Source organism: Oncorhynchus kisutch, linkage group LG26, assembly GCF_002021735.2.
Source record: "Oncorhynchus kisutch isolate 150728-3 linkage group LG26, Okis_V2, whole genome shotgun sequence".
Lineage (NCBI taxonomy): Eukaryota > Metazoa > Chordata > Actinopteri > Salmoniformes > Salmonidae > Oncorhynchus > Oncorhynchus kisutch.
Window position 1 is genome coordinate 29446968 of NC_034199.2, and position 18009 is coordinate 29464976.

The window sequence follows — 18009 nt, forward strand, 5'->3', positions numbered from 1 at the left end:
TATTCGGCGCATGTGGCAAATACAATTTGATTTTATTTGAATCAGCTGTGTAGTGCTAGGGCAAAAACCTAAATGTATACCCCTTGGAGTCCCGAGGCCGAGTTTGGGACACGCTGCCCTTCGAGGTTGTTGATTGACTGTTTTCTTCAGCTTTAATGGAGCTGTAAACTCCTGAATCAACTTTTATTCTCGTTTTAAATCAGGCACTACCAAGTCCCTGTGGTCTCTCTCTCATCCCCCCCCCCCCTCCCCCACACACACACCTCTTTTGGTCAGGGTCATCAGTGTTCTGGGTGTTTGTTTATTTTCTGTGGGTAATATACAAGTCCTGTTTGTTTAGTGGAGGGTGATTTCACATCTTAGTCACTGTTCTGTTCCTTTGCTGTGAACCCTAGAGCCAGGAAGACTAAGGCTTTCCTACTGGCAATCAGAATAGACCAAGGCTTTCCTACTGGCAATCAGAATAGACCAAGGCTTTCCTACTGGCAATCATAAAGGACCAAGGCATTCCTACTGGCAATCATAAAGGACCAAGGCTGTACTACAGGAAGACATTAGAATAGACCAAAGCATATCTACAGGCAGACATTAGAATAGACCAAGGCTTTCCTACAGGCAGACATTAGAATAGACCAAGGCTTTCCTACAGGCAGACATTAGAATAGACCAAGGCTTTCCTACAGGCAGACATTAGAATAGACCAAGGCTTTCCTACAGGCAGACATTAGAATAGACCAAGGCTTTCCTACAGGCAGACATTAGAATAGACCAAGGCTTTCCTACAGGCAGACATTAGAATAGACCAAGGCTTTCCTACAGGCAGACATTAGAATAGACCAAGGCTTTCCTACAGGCAGACATTAGAATAGACCAAGGCTTTCCTACAGGCAGACATTAGAATAGACCAAGGCTTTCCTACAGGCAGACATTAGAATAGACCAAGGCTTTCCTACAGGCAGACATTAGAATAGACCAAGGCTTTCCTACAGGCAGACATTAGAATAGACCAAGGCTTTCCTACAGGCAGATATTAGAATAGACCAAAGCTTTCCTACAGGCAGACATTAGAATAGACCAAGGCTTTCCTACAGGCAGACATTAGAATAGACCAAGGCTTTCCTACAGGCAGACATTAGAATACACCAAGGCTTTCCTACAGGCAGATATTAAAATAGACCAAGACTTTCAGCTTCATATCCTTGAAAGCTTCTGGACATCTTCATGCTGCTTCAGAATGTTTATTCACTGATCAGATTAAATCTATTATTGTATGAAACTGCTGCATATATATTAAATGATGACCTGGGTTCAAAGTTCAAACCTAGCCTGTTACAGTATATGGAGTACATGACGGTAAACAGGGGACAGACAGATGGTATAGATATGTATAGGTGTATATAGCCAAGAGAGGAGGTCCAGACTTACAGTGTGGTCCGAACTTATCGACACCCTTGATAAAGATGAACAAAAATAACTGTTTATAAAATAAATTATTCAAATACTAAGCTATATTGTATGCTTACATTTTTTGTTATACTTTTATACTAATACAATTGCTCAGAGAAATATATTTTTGTTTAACAAGTAATACTTTTATTCTCTCAAAAAGGTAATTCTAATTTCAACAGCACACCCACCACTGACGTGTGTGGCCAGAGAGCTCTATATTCATGTCATCTGATCAAAGCACTGTTTCTAATCCAAGTGCAAATGCTGTCCAAGTGCAAACTCCAGGCATTTACATTTGTTGGATGACATGAAAATAGAGCTCTTTCGCCACGCACACCAGTGGTGGGTTTGGCGTCAAAATGAGAATGCATGAGCAGAAAATAACCCCATACCTACTGTAAAATATGGTGGGGGGGTCTTTGATGTTGTGGGCCTATTTTTCTTCCTGGGGCACTTATTAAGGACAACGGCATCATGAACTTTACACAGTACCAGAACATTTTAGCCATAAACCTGGTTGCCTCTGCCAGGAGGCTGAAACTTGGCCGTAAGTGGATCTTCCAGCAAGACAATAACCCCAAACACACATCAATATCCACAAAGAAATGGTTCATTTTCCACAATCAACATTTTGCAATGGCCATCTCTGTCTCCGAACCTGAACCCCACTGAAAACATGTGGTGTGAATTGAAGAGGGCAGTCCATAAGCCCAGACTGAGGACATCATCTGGAAAGATGGTCTAATATTCTTCCCAATGTGTCCTCCAAGTCATAAAACATTGTAGAAAAAGGCTCAGTGCCGTTATCCTCCCAAGGTCAGGTATTGAACGCTATTAGAAACAGGGGTGTCAATCATTTTGGCCCTTACCTTTTTGAGAAAACAAAAATATCACTTCTGAGCAATTATATTTCCATAAAATAATCTAATTTCCCCAAAAATGTGTGCATACACTATAGCTCAGTATTTGAATTATTTATTTTGTACAGTCATTTTTTCGAATCTTTATCAAGGGTGTCAATAATTTCGCACCCCACTGTATACATCCTAGAGAGGACAGGCTGCTGCTGAAGAGAAGCCCCAGGACAGGCAGAAACATGTTAATCATCTTTTTCATGCCCTCCAAACGTTTAAATTATTACACCACGCGGTGCTGGGAGCTAGCTGGGAGCCGCGGTCTCACACACACACACACACACACACACACACACACACACACACACACACACACACACACACACACACACACACACACACACACACACACACTGATCTGGAAGCCAGGGTAATTTACAGATTACTTGGTGAGTGCTGGCCTGCCTTCACCCTGAGCTAGTAACTCTACGCTTCAACTACATATTTCTGGTTTGGGTATTTTCAAGACTTTCAAAACGGTTAATCAAAATGTACCCTCACACGTCTCTCCCTCCCTCTTTCCTTCCCTAACTCTCTGCCTGCAAGAAACAGTTAGCTGCTTGTTGAAAAGTGTGTGTTTGTTGTTTTACACTCGTCTGTTCTCATCCCTCCCTCCTCTCTCTCCCATCCTCCTCACAGCAGGGTCCAGTCTGTTTAAGGTTGCCATATTTCAAAACACAGTCATTAAAATGACACAATAATAATGATTTCAATTTCCGGGCAAAACAATATGCCAGGGAGTGTTGCTTTGAGCGACGGACACTAAAAACAATTCCTGGGGTCGAGCACCACTATGAGGAAGCAGCTCCAGACCATGGTGAGATAACATCATGCTGTTGCTCCCTGTGTTCTGCTCTGTTTGTCTGTGTTCATTAACTGGTCCCAGCCCTCCGCAGCCCTCACTCGCCTGACCTTACAAGTATCGCTCTCGGTCCCTCTGTGACTGTCTCTGACCCTCTCTGGCCTGGGTTCTGGTTCTGTTTGTGTTGTAGAACTTGTAGGTATAAGAAAACGTACACTCTTTAGTGTTGCGCGGTGCATTTTGACACGAGTGACAGACCATCCCATACAGGTTCCTGGGCCGGTTCTCCTGGATGTAATACCTGACAGAGAGGAAGCACAGAGAGAACATTTAGAGAACAATAGTGATACATATTATTCTCTTATTATACACAGAGATATGTTATTAAGATACACAGAGATATGTTATTAAGATACACAGAGATATGTTATTAAGATACACAGAGATATGTTATTAAGATACACAGAGATATGTTATTAAGATACACAGAGATATGTTATTAAGATACACAGAGATATGTTATTAAGATACACAGAGATATGTTATTAAGATACACAGTGTGAATATGTAAGTATTTGAGAGAAGTGTCTCAATAACAGCTGGAGGTGAAAAGGTTAAACTGATGCCCAGAGGGGAGAGAGAGCTACTGTATCCCATTAGGTTAGATAGAGATATTATTTAGCCCTGAGCTGTGACAGAGGGAGAGGAAGAGAAGGGAGGCTGCGCCTCTAGCGCAGACCATCTACCATTAATCAGAGAGGACTATTAAACCACTTTCAATCAAACATGCACACCAGATCTCCAGGATGAAAACCAGGACCACAAAAGCATTAAACCTGAGATTAGAATGCCATTCTACTAAAGATGTGTTTGGTGAGGACTTAAGTAAAGTATGATTTAATAAAGAAGCATTTAGATTCCAACCCCGACAAAGGCAGGCAGTGTTCAGTATTCCCCCAGTACAGTGAGATAGAGTTATTAAAGCAGCCAGTAATGCTAAAACACTCTAGTCTGTATATTGACTTTAAACTCAATTGAAACCCAAGAATGTCTTTGAGGTGGTACAGTCACTGAACAACATCATATGGTAGAGAGAGTGAGAGAGAGGGAGGTGGGGGGGAGGGGTGGAGAAGATCAGAGAATTGAGCCGGTCCTGTAACAGTTTATATCTTCTCCTGCCTCCATGTTTGTGGGTGACCAGATGGTAATTGAGGCGGATAGCGTGGCCAATGGAGGGTTAGACCAGGCTGTGACTGTGTGATATGAAGACGTGGGGGGGGGGGGGGGAACAGGGGTGATGTGGCAGAGAAGTGTCCTATGAAGTGGTTCTGTCTTATCAATGTCACTCTCTGACAGCGGTGGTATGTATGTGTGTGCATAAATGTACACTACCGTTCAAAAGGGGTCACTTAGAAATGTTGTTGTTTTTGAAAGAAAATCACATTTTTTGTCAATTAAAATAACATCAAATTGAACAGAAATACAGTGTAGACATTGTTAATGCTGTAAATGACTATTGTAGCTGGAAACAGATGTGTTATGGAATATCTACATAGGCGCACAGAGGCTCATTATGAGCAACCATCACTCCTGTGTTCCAATGGCACGTTGTGTTAACAGGCCTTCTTTAGACTAGCTGAGTATCTGGAGCATCAGCATTTGTGGGTTTGATTACAGGCCCAAAATGGCCAGAAACAAAGACCTTTCTTCTGAAACTCATCAGTCTATTCTTGTTCTGAGAAATTAAGGCTATTCCATGCGAGAAATTGCTAAGAAACTAAAGATCTCGTACAACAGTAAAGATGCGACTCCGGGAGGCTGGCCTTCTAGGCAGAGTTCCTCTGTCCAGAGTGTGTTATTTTGCCCATCTTTAATCTTTTCTTTTTATTTGCCAGTCTGAGATATGGCTTTTTCTTTGCAACTCTGCCTAGAAGGCCGCATTCCAGAGTCATCTCTTCACTGTTGACGTTGAGACTGGTGTTTTGCGGGTACTATTTAATGAAGCTGCCAGTTGAGGACTTGTGAGGCGTCTGATTCTCAAACTAGACACTCTAATGTACTTGTCCTCTTGCTCAGTTGTGCATCGGGCCCTCCCACTCCTCTTTCTATTCTGGTTAGGGCCAGTCTGCTCTGTTCTGTGAAAGGAGTAGTACACAACGTTGTACGAGATCTTCAGTTTCTTGGCAATTTCTCGCATGGAATAGCCTTCATTTCTCAAAACTAGAATAGACTGACGAGTTTCAGGAGAGAAGTTATTTCTTTCTGGCCATTTGGAGCCTGTAAACAAACCCAGAAATGCTGATGCTCCAGATACTCAACTAGTCCAAAGGCCCGTTTTATTTCTTCTGCAATCAGAACAGTTTTCAGAACAGTTTTCAGCTGTGTTAACATAATTGCAACATGTTTTCTAATGATCAATTAGCCTTTTAAAATGATCAACTCGGATTAGCTAACACAACGTGCCATTGGAACACAGGAGTGATGGTTGCTCATAATGGGCTTCTGTATGCCTATGTAGATATTCCATAAAAAATCTGCCATTTCCAGCTACAATAGTAATTTACAACATTAACAATGTCTACACTGTATTTCTGATCAATTTGATGTTACTTTAATGGGCAAAAATGTGCTTTTCTTTAAAAAACATGGACATGTTTAAGTGACACAAACTTTTGAACGGTAATGTATGTGTGTAAATTTGCATGCCTGCGTGTCTTCAAATGTGTGTGTGTTGTCTTATGTGTGTGTTGTCTTGTGTGTGTGTGTGTGTGTGTGTACATACCCAGGTAAGCAGGGTCCACAGTCTGCATCATTGTCTGGTGTCCCAGGTTTGAGTACTGTAGCACGGTACAGACCTTCACAGTCCTTATGTCTCCTGCAGATCTCATACTTTCCCTTCGAGTACTTCCCCGGCGGACACGACACACACATAAAGTCCTCATCCTTAGTCCCATAGCCACAGTTCTGCAACATCACAAACAGGCAATAAAATGTGATTGGTTACAAGAACAGGACATGAGTCGTTCTGAACATTTTCATTCGGGGTGTTGGTGTAGTTTGTCTAGTGTGTGTGTGTGTGTGTGTGTGTGTGTGTTTGTACTGCACTACATGTGGCGATAAAGAGGAAATTTATGTTCTAGTATGGAATAAAGTGGGAGGTCATCATAAACAGTCCCAGACATACTCACTTCTCACAGTGGGGAGTTGTGACAACAACCAATACCCTGCATAGTCTGACAGGCAGACCATTGTTTGATCTATCTTTATTAAAACAGTTGAAGCTCCAACCTGAAGCCAAGCTGCTACTTGTCCTACAGACTTCAGAAACACTATATTCCGACTTCCTACTTTATTGGCTTGTCCAATATATCCACTTTGATCCTCTGATAAAAGCTGGATTAATTTATCAGTAGGATTCTGTCAGGGTGGATCAGCCCAGCTTTAGGTCTCTTGGTTGACTTTACTTCTGTTGGTTCATATAAACCTTCTCCAATAGAAGCATTTTTGTCCTGTCTCCATGGTCATTGTAAACCAGCGTGTATCACTGCATTAAGACCATCTGCTGTATCAGATCACATCAGATCTATGTGGTAGAGTGCTGTTTCATGTGTATGTGGGGGAACTAGATAGCTACACTAACTACTGGAACAACACACTACTTTTTTAGCAAAACAAAATATGGGTGAAGTAGACAACTTCCTTCCTTTTTTGTCATCAGACCTGCATAATTAACACTTGAAACATTGTTTTTGTGTTTAATAGGCTAAATTACACATTCTGTTAAAAGCTAACTCCAGAGTGATCTGTTGTTGCAATTTGTCGATATGATAATTTAACACGAAGTAGTGAATTACTTTTTCTAAGTAACTTCAGTTAGGTAAACTATATTTTTCTTAAAACTTCTTAGGGATAGCCCCCTTTTTTCCATTTTCTCCTAAAATGACATACCCAAATGTAACTGCCTGTAGCTCAGGCTCTGAAGCAAGGATATGCACATTCTTGGTACCATTTGAAAGGAAACACTTTGACGTTCGTGGAAATGTGAATTAAATGTAAGAGAATATAACCCAATAGATCTGGTAGAAGATAATTTCAAAGAAAAAAAAAACATTATTTAAAAAGAAGATTCTAACACCATATTTGAAATGCAACAGAAAGGTCCCACATCTAGCCACTCTGGTTGTAATTCCGATGGTGTCCACAAGATGGCAGCAGCGTACGTGCAAAGTTTCAGGCGGATAACTTGAAGTATGAGCAAACTACGTAACATTTAGTGTGAAGTCACCCAGGTACATTTGGGAAAATCGTGAAGGAGACGTTTACATTCACATTACATTTTTCTGCAATATCGTCAAATCTGTATACTTGGACTTTGACTTAGCTTCTCCAGTATTAGTAGCCATATTATAAGTTCAACATTTGCAAAATACCCAGTATTCAGAACTTCATAACTCTCTATATTCTTATCATTTTTTGTCCAAAAGGAAAAGTCTTGCTATCGCACAAGGTTAGCGGCTACATTTTGCGACAGATACGGGGTTTAAGCCCAGCTTATTGGCTATCTAGCTAATTTAGTTTGACCCCGATTGGTGCTTATTTGACAAAGATACAGTCGATCAAGTCAAGATCGCCCGCGTCATCGGCGTGCCACGAAGGCGTCGCTCTCTGATCACATTTGGTGTCCTATAGGATATACGACACCCCTAATTATATAGTGAAGTCTGGTTACGTTCTAGGATCTCTGAGGAATAAATACGAACGTGATTTGACTGGTTGTAACAACGTTTAGGGTTAGATTTTCACAGATTCCTTTCTCTGCAAATTAAACGAGTGGAAATACAAAATTGATCGTGCATGCTATATGGACCTTTTAAGGATATGAAAAATGATTTTATCTAACAAATTGACACTTCATGTTATCTCTGGGACCATTTGGATGATACATTCTGAAATCTTGCTCTGATTTAAGTACACATTTGACCTTCAGAGGTGAATTTATCAAAACTATCGGGGGGGGAAAGTGTTTTGTTGTTAGGAGCTCTCCTCAAACAATAGCATGGCATTTTTTCGTAGTAATAGCTACTGTAAATTGGACAGTGCAGTTATATTAACAAGAGTTTAGGCTTTCAGCCGATATATGACACTTATATGTACCGACATTTGTTGTTTCTCTAAAATCAGTGATTGTGACACAAGGCGCTGAATGATTTACAACTGTCGCGTTGACGGGACACCTTTCTTTAGTAGAGCCTAACTTCTTCCAGTGTGAAATGGTGGATTGGTAAACAATATTTTTTAAGTAGCTTTCCCAACACTGCTATTACTACTGATCCCATATGAAAAAATGAGCTAAATGCCAAGTTAGTAATGTTAGTAACGTGTATGCTGGGAGACGGGAAGCAAGTACAGGAAGTGCAAATGTAATAATGAATAAAACATGGAACAAACAAGAAACCCGAATAGCATACAGACATAAAACTTAAACAATAACACCTGAGGAAAGAACCAAGGGGAGTGACAGGTATAGGGAAGGTAATCAGGAAGGTGTGGAGTCCAGGTGAATCTCATGAGGCGCAGGTGCGCGTAACATGCTGACCAAACCAAAAGTTATTTTGTTCACCCACACCAGACACAATCAGGATATGCGGATTGAAATATCAAAACAAACTCTGAACCAATTATATTAATTTGGGGACAGGTCAAAAAGTACTAAACATTTATGGAAATGTAGCTAGCTAGCTTGCTGTTGCTCATTTTTACTTGGATATTAACATCGGGTTGCTTTTTTACCAGAAATGGACAAGATCCTCTACTCTGACAATTAATCAACAGATATAACGGTAAACCAAATTTGTTTCTCATCATCTCTCCTACTTCCTTTTCTCCAGTATTACTCTGACTTATTTTTCTTATTACATGCTGACCACACCGCTCGCGTCGAGTGCAAGAGCATTGCAAAATAAATAACACATACATGTTATTCAATCATTGCACCCACACTGCTCGCTCCAGCAAGCTTCTGCATTGCCAGGCGCTAAAATAGAACTTAGTTCTATTTGTGACGCTCAGCGCGCTGCAGGTCCTGCCTCTCCCATCTCCTCATTGTTAGCTAATTGCCATAAATGTTTAATGGTTTTGACCTGTCCCCAAATTAATATAATTGTCCTGGTCGCGTCTGGTGTGGGTGAACAAAATCAATTTGGGCGCAATGGCGCACGCAGATGCACACGTGCGTGCTGTTTGGTCAGCATGTAAAGATGGTGGCAGGTGTGCGTAATAATCTGGCGAAGTGGAGCGCTGGAGAGGGAGAGCTGGAGTACACATGACAATGTTGCTGCTCTGTTTCGTAAGTTCTTACCCAAATCTGCAATCATGAGCAGATATTGACATTTTCTGTAATTGTACAGGAGAGTTGAATAACTACAATTTAACTTTACAAGTTTAAAGAGCTGACTATTCAAACAGTTAGCCATGTCTGTGACTGTAGATTTACAGAGGGCTCCTTTTGTTGTGTGTGTGTGTGTGTGTGTGTGTGTGTGTGTGTGTGTGTGTGTGTGTGTGTGTGTGTGTGTGTGCGAGGTGTGTCTCCTTATTAAGACCCAGTGAGGCTCTGTTTATTTTGGCCGGGGGCTGATGACTAATGGCTGCTGACAGGCTACTACATCCTACCAAAGGGGATTCAATATTTGGGAAAAATCCAAATGGAATGACAAACCGTGAAAATTGTTCATTCCCCTTTCTGAATCTGAGCATGCATTCTGGGATTTAGCTGGTAACTCTTTGATGTGGGAGGTGTACCTTTGTGTATACCAGTGAGTCAGGTAAACTTCCTGGGTGGTCTGAGCAGACAGATAGAGAGTAGGGCTGTTACGGTAATGGTGACATGGTAACTAGGTTTCTCCAAGCTCTGATGCTGCTGATGGTCATTAGTAGCCTACCAAAATGTATAACTGCCTGGTACTCAGCACGCTATTGTCCCTCTAATCACCCTGACATCAATGCAAATGTTTTATAAAAATCTAATCAAACACTTCATGAGAGCCCATGAGCTCATGTTGCTCAACATTTCTATACGCTATGCCATTGCGTGAGAAAAAACAATTGTTTTCATGGCCTCTATTAAAAAGGGGATCCCATCAGCTTTCTATAGGCTAGGCCTACTATATTTATTTCTCAACTATCCTAATATTAAGCACATTACTTCACTTTACAACAGGAGTGTAGCCTACATGGCTGGCATGAATATTAAACACGGGAAAAGTGTTCTCCATTCGCTATTTAAGTGTATAGATCACATGTATTTGTTCCCCATGCCCCTGTTCTAAGACAGGTGCATTATAATGGTCCATTCTAAATCAAAATGAATTCCACACATATATTATTTAGTATATGTAAAGACAACATTAAATTAAGAATAGTCTGATGGGTGACAATATTAGCCTATCATTGTGAATTATCTATTATCACTTGTGATAAATCATAGTCGCACACCTCATGTAGCCTAGCCCATAGCCCTATATGTTTTAATAAGGTTAGTATCACACCTCATGTAGCCTAGCCCATAGCACTATATGTTTTAATAAGGTTAGTATCACACCTCATGTAGCCTAGCCCATAGCACTATATGTTTTAATAAGGTTAGTATCACACCTCATGTAGCCTAGCCCATAGCCCTATATGTTTTAATAAGGTTAGTATCACACCTCATGTAGCCTAGCCCATAGGCCTATATGTTTTAATAAGGTTAGTATCACACCTCATGTAGCATAGCACATAGGCCTATATGTTTTAATAAGGTTAGTATCACACCTCATGTAGCCTAGCCCATAGGCCTATATGTTTTAATAAGGTTAGTATCACACCTCATGTAGCATAGCACATAGGCCTATATGTTTTGATAAGGGTTGTAACACAACTAAAGTTGCCAAATAACTTCTTAAAATTAAGCACATTAATCTGCTTTACAGATTAGAGCCTAACTGGCATACATAGGCGACGCATGAGTTTCAAGTTTGGGGAAGATAATTTTCACCATCCAAAATGCACCTTTATATAAAGCATAATCGGATTTGCAGTCACTTTTGAGAACAGTGTTTTCCCGCTAATTGATTGCATTTTGAAACATTTGCGCTTAGAGCCTACTGCCGTGTGCACATTTCTGTGCTTATAATGTGAAGAAATAACCTAACAGTTTATCAATATTTTAAGCTAAACGTTCTGATCTGTTGCATCAGCCTCATTACTTTTAAAATGTATTTTTGATGCGAGTGGTTGTATTAATTTAGGATCTATCGCATTCCACAACTGTCCCAGAGTATGTTTGGAATATTTCTTTCTTGCACAGAAGGACAAGTTGACCAATAGAATAGATCAACTTTTGTACTATGGGGGATAGTAGATTGACATAGGCTAGTGCTTTGCTGTTTGTTAGGCCTACTCATCTTGTTGGCTGATGAAAAGTAGGCTAAATGTGGACAGTTCTTCTAACATCTTCAATATGTGCCTCAGAATTCAATAAGAGGGACACAGTTGCTCTGTCTGTCTTCGCTTGTAGCATACTTCTTAGCTGTGAGAAAGACCCGATCATGTGACGCATTGGTTAATAAGAATGTAGATATCTGAGAGAGCCATGTGAGTGAGAAGTGCTTCGGAGCACGGCAGCCGGGAATTCTAATTATTATATTCAGCCCAAAGGCACAAAGGGCATGGATTTTTTTAGGGGGCATTACGGCCACACGAGGGGGGATGCCGCTGGGAAATTCGAGGCCTGGTGAGAATTTTATCAAGTGCTTGTCAAATTGTGAATGAGAGACTGATGAAGTGTGCGCAGCCTGGACAAGAAACAAATCAGAGATCATGCCTTTCTTGCAACTTTTTCAAATCATAATTAGAGTCGCATCATGCAGCCTTAGAATGTATAAAAAATCAAAACATATAGCCCAACATTTGTATCACAACTAAAGTATAAATAGTTCTAAATTAAGCATATAGGAGGACCTGTTTCTTTGTTAACTGCTCAACACAGAATAACCACGTGCACATTTCCTTGGAAACTGTTTGGAGAAAATATCATTTTTATTTTATTCAGCTATGTTCAATTGTATTCGTCATACTGTAAAATAATAAAAATGTATGCCACAGAATTCTAAGCAAACCTTGTCCGCTAAATGAACTAGGCATAGCCATATCAGGGCCTAACATATTGTCCGGTATGCGTAAATGGCTGTAAGGGAGTCAGGTGCAGGAGAGCAGATATCGGGTAGCCAGCGGAGCCTTTTATTTAGGCAAACCAAAAGCACACGGCAAAGTGGACACGAAATAACAATATGGGTTAACATAACCCAGAGCAACAGACTAACGTGTGGATGACATGAAACAGAATAAACAAGACTAACGTGTGGATGACATGAAACAGAATAAACAATACGGGTTAACATAACCCAGAGCAACAGACTAACGTGTGGATGACATGAAACAGAATAAACAAGACTAACGTGTGGATGACATGAAACAGAATAAACAGTACGGGTTAACATAACCCAGTGCAACAGACTAACGTGTGGATGACATGAAACAGAATAAACAATACGGGTTAACATAACCCAGAGCAACAGACTAACGTGTGGATGACATGAAACAGAATAAACAATACGGGTTAACATAACCCAGCGCAACAGACTAACGTGTGGATGACATGAAACAGAATAAACAAGACTAACGTGTGGATGACATGAAACAGAATAAACAGTACGGGTTAACATAACCCAGAGCAACAGACTAACGTGCGGATGACATGAAACAGAATAAACAATACGGGTTAACATAACCCAGCGCAACAGACTAACGTGTGGATGACATGAAACAGAATAAACAATACGGGTTAACATAACCCAGTGCAACAGACTAACGTGTGGATAACATGAAACAGAATAAACAATACGGGTTAACATAACCCAGCGCAACAGACTAACGTGTGGATGACATGAAACAGAATAAACAATACGGGTTAACATAACCCAGCGCAACAGACTAACGTGTGGATGACATGAAACAGAATAAACAATACGGGTTAACATAACCCAGTGCAACAGACTAACGTGTGGATAACATGAAACAGAATAAACAACACCACACAAAGACATGGGGGAAACAGAGGGTTAAATACACAACACATAATGAGGGAAATGAGAACCAGGTGTGTGGGAAAACAAGACAAGAGGAAAATGAAAAATGGAAGGGCGATGGCTAGAAGACTGGCATCGTCGACCGCCGAACAAGGAGAGGCATCGACTTCGGCAGAAGTCGTGACACATATGGACAACTCAGAGTATGCTATTCTGTTCTTCTGAAATAGACTACATTTTCTTTCTATCATGTTTCTTTAGACCTGTCTAAAATAAATAATGAGAGTAGGGCTGGGAGTAGGGCTGGGAGGCAGGTAGCAGCGGTCAGGGTTCACATGCACCTGACATGCTACATTATCTACTCATTACACTCAAGTCATTACATCTCAGGAAATGTGTGTGGGTGGGTGTGTGTGTGTAGGTGTGCTCTTTTTTAAAATTTGTTTCTTTAGTTTGTGTGTGTGCTTGTGTGTCTCACCATGTGGGGCTCCTGTCCAGGTTGGCATTGAGGGCAGGGCTGGCAGCTACTGAGGGTCTGGTTGTAGAACTCAAACTCTCCACAACTACTGTACTCTGACCTGAGAAAGGGAGGACAGGACACCTAAAAGAGAGAGGAGGCGGGGTTAAAAGATAAAAGCGTACAAAGAGTCATAATGTGTGCTTTATTCAGGTTCTTGGTTATAAATTAAGATTCTATTTTTTGTTCTGTTTTCAACTTACTACAGGATTCTACATTTGATTCTGCTAAGATTTTATTTACTACAGGTTTTAATAAGTCATTCTAATTAAATTCAAAGAGAATATACTAATCCCCTTGGGAACCCAAACTCAGTAGTGACTCATTATGGGTACTGTGCTTCTACACCTGCATTGCTTGCTGTTTGGGGTTTTAGGCTGGGTTTCTGTACAGCACTTTGAGATATCAGCTGATGTACGAAGGGCTATATAAATACATTTGATTTGATTTGTATATAACCTGTATATAGCTTCACTATTGTTATTTTATTGTGTTACTATTTTATTTCTATCTATTTGTTAATTTTCTTACTTTTTTAACTGCATTGGAAAGGAAAGGGCTTCTAACTAAGCATTTCACGGTAAACTCTACATTTGATTTGATTTTGAACCATTAACGTGGCCTTCAATCTTCACACATGCGTTGACACGTTTACAAGTGCATTGACACGTTCACATGCCTTGTTGAACGTGTCAATGTGTGAACGCACGTGTGAACACGTGAATGCTGGAATAAATGAAAACATATGTCTGCCAGAATTGCCTCTGCCTTGTGTTTTTCATGTCTCAGTTATCACGGGTTCATCATGTCGTCTTTTTTCATGCTGCGGGCGGGAGCAGGAAGTCAGACGAACAACTTCAGGATACATTTTTTTTTTGTCCTGCTGATTTTAAAACATGTGTCTTTCTATTTGTTGGTCATTATATTCAAGGCTATGAAGTCACATTTGTCACATTATTCACACAAGTCTTGCTTGCGCAATCTCATTGTTCATTAATGTGTCTCCTCTTCCCAGCTTGGGACACCATGGGTGTGTGTGCGCGAATGGAGGCTGCCTGCGCGCTGTGATAGCCAGTTCGTGGTGACCTGATTCAAATAATACGTATTTAATTATAGGCTGTTAAACTTGTTTTCATTAGAATGGCATTTTTTGGGCCAGAGTTAATTTTACACTGCTCTACAAAAGCAACGAAGGCAAAAACATCATATGTTTGATCATGAAAGATCATATGCCTATAGGTTTGCTGAATGCAAAGACCAATTGAACCTTTATTTTGATTTCATCAGGTTTAGTATTTAACCAGGTATTTGACCTTTATTAACCAGATGGTCAAATTGAGATTAAAATGTAAGAATAACCTACTCAATAGTTGTTGTTTTTTTCTCATTAAAACGAAGCAAAACAGTTAATATCATGCAAGCAACCTATAGCCTACAGAAATAAACAACAGGGGTGATTTTCACTGCATGCCGGCTACAAACACAAAAGGTTTCATTAAACTATATTTGTTCTTTCCATGATATTGTAAAATCTTGCAAGTTAAAACAGTACACAACAAGTGATCTCAAACATAAATTGTTTGAATTGATTGCATAAATTGATAAACATAAATTGCATGAATTGATGAAGATGCTTGAGGAAACTTCACATGAGCAGCTTATGATGGCAACCAAAGAGCTCATTATGACTAGACAGTGGTGCAACTTTGGTTTTAGAAATAGGGGGGACATCATTTTTACTTGTATAATTTAAAAAAAACACTCCAAACAGTCTACCCGAACGCTCGGATGTGTCCGCATGGTCCTAAAGCACACCGGTGCCTCGTTTTGTATCACATTCCAATGATAAAACTGGGGGGGACAAAAATGCTATTTTAGAATGTGGGGATGCAGTGTTTTTAGCTAGCCCTGTCGTTTATTTGAGATTAACAGTTTTATTGAGAGAAAAAAAATCTAAATATTTCTATTACATGTTCATCTCAATGACACACCTGTTTAAATAAAGGTGAAAAAGTTATTAACCTTGTTAAATAAAAATACATCTTCAAATGAAATTATATGAATGGTATCTGTGTGCAGCAACATGCCATTTCATTATCATTGCTTTCAATTAGATTATTTGTTGTTTTACATAAGTGTGAAATTAACAAAACAAATGTAAACAAAATTGAATTAAATATATTCCCACAAAAATGTTAATGCCTTTATTCTGTGTTAAATATCCATGTGTTTAGTAAAAAAAAAAGTGAAGGTATCTGTCTGCCTCTTATTGCTATATTGGCTTATCCATTCCAAACTTCTTCTTAACTAGGCTATCTAGAAGGTATCGGTAGGCTATGATACATTTTGTGACCACCCCCAAAGAATTAGCCTACATTCTACTGATATGGTTATAACGTTCCAGATACATATTGTGCATTTATGTCTCTGGGTGTAGCTATGCATTGTACAAAAACTAGCTACAAAGTATGTGAACTGAATGGGATGCTGATTGTCTCAATTGTCTCTTCCTGACATCTTGCCTTGCATTTTATGACCATGACTGCTAGGGCCAGGACAATACCACTAGCACAATACTCGTTAGTAGTGTGGCAAGGAAACAAAACACGAAGTAGATTTAATTTCTTAAGGAAAACAACCCTAATGTTAGAAACAAACATTATTATGTTGTCATCCAGAGTCATATTTATTTATTTTCTATTCTATAGCAGAGAATATTTTACATACAGAAATCTGCTTCGTATTTGATTTTTTGCCATGGTAGAAATATAGCGATACTGTATAGTCCTGTCCGTAATGACTACAATAAACACATTGACTGACCCATCTTACCATGCAAGTTTTATAACCCTGGAAGATTCCACTGTACAGAAATAAGTTAGTAGACTAGTTATAATCAACATGCAATCATATTGATTTTTGAATGGCAAACTTGAAATACAAGTGAAATTAATTAACTTCTTCCTTTACCAGGGCAAGAGATGCCCAAAAGTATATGATCTGTGAAAACTGCTTGCTTGAGCTCTTCGAACATTGTCTATCTTCTAAAAACGTCTGTGAGAAGAATTTGAACAGGTCTGTATGCCAACGGAATTGTGCCATCATCATGTCCCAAGTTCCCCATCCTCCCAAATGAAGGTGCCACCAACCTCCTGTGATGTTAGCTAAACTTTCCCCTAACCTTAACCCTTTAACCTAACTCCTAAACTTAACCCTAACTTTAAACCTAGCCCCTAGCCTAGCTAACGTTAGCTAGTTAGCCACTTAGCCATCTAGCTAGAATTCGTAACATATCATACGTTATACAAATCCATAATATATCATCAGAATTATAATTCGTAACATTTCATACGAAATGGGTGATGGACATCCCCAAAGTAATAAAATACAATAAGAAACTTAGCATATCATAGAGGAACTCCATCTCCACAGAGGAACTCTGGAGCTCTGTCAGAGTGACCATCTGTTCGTGGTCACCTCCCTGACAAAGGCCCTTCTCCCCCGATTGCTCAGATGGCCGGGCAGCCAGCTCTAGGAAGAGTCTTGGTGGTTCCAAACTTCTTCCATTTAAGAATGAAGGAGGCCGCTGCGTTCCTGGGGACCTTCAAAGCTGCAGAAATGTTTTGGTACCCTTCCCCAGGTCTGTGCCTCAACACAATCTTGTCTCAGAGCTCTACGGACAATTCCTTCAACCTCGTGGCTTGGTTTTTGCTCTGACATGCACTGTCAAATGTGGGACCTTATATATACAGGTGTGTGCCTTTCCAAATAATATCCAAGCAATTTAATTAACCACAGGTGGACTCCCATCAAGTTGTAGAAACAAGAGGAGGAGGAGGAAGAGGAGATGGTAGGAGGTAGAAGGGGGAGGAAGAAGGATTAGTTGGGATAAGGAGGAGATGGAAGAAAGAAGATCAAGGGAAGAGGTGGGAGGAGGAAGAGGAGATGGGAGGAGGAGTAGGAAGCGTCAGGAGAAAAAGGTAGGAGGAGGGAGCGTGTGGCTGGTGAGAATGAAAGGATGTGGGATACCAATGGGCAACCACTCAAACCCCAACATGTGACAGTAGTTATTCCAACCAAGCTCAAGATCCAATGCGAAATTCGATGTCCTTCCAGGTACCCAGGACCCAGCACATTGGGAGATGCGTTCAAAACCAGCCTCTAGGGGCAACAGTGAGCACTATTGGTGTTGCAGATATCTCC

At 40.2% G+C, this 18009-nt stretch overlaps 1 protein-coding gene across 3 annotated transcripts in view; it reads right to left on the minus strand.

The window, feature by feature from the left end:
* The window catches only part of edar (ectodysplasin A receptor), a 52448-nt gene that overhangs the window by 12906 nt on the left and 21533 nt on the right, over positions 1 to 18009 (minus strand). For all 3 annotated transcript variants that reach the window (XM_031806148.1, XM_031806147.1, XM_031806149.1), the window contains exons 3-5: positions 13768 to 13890; positions 5948 to 6129; positions 3381 to 3466 (exon numbers count right to left, since the gene is read on the minus strand). In XM_031806148.1, coding sequence (XP_031662008.1) covers positions 3381 to 3466; positions 5948 to 6129; positions 13768 to 13890 — 391 coding nt within the window. The remainder of the gene's footprint in view (positions 1 to 3380; positions 3467 to 5947; positions 6130 to 13767; positions 13891 to 18009) is intronic.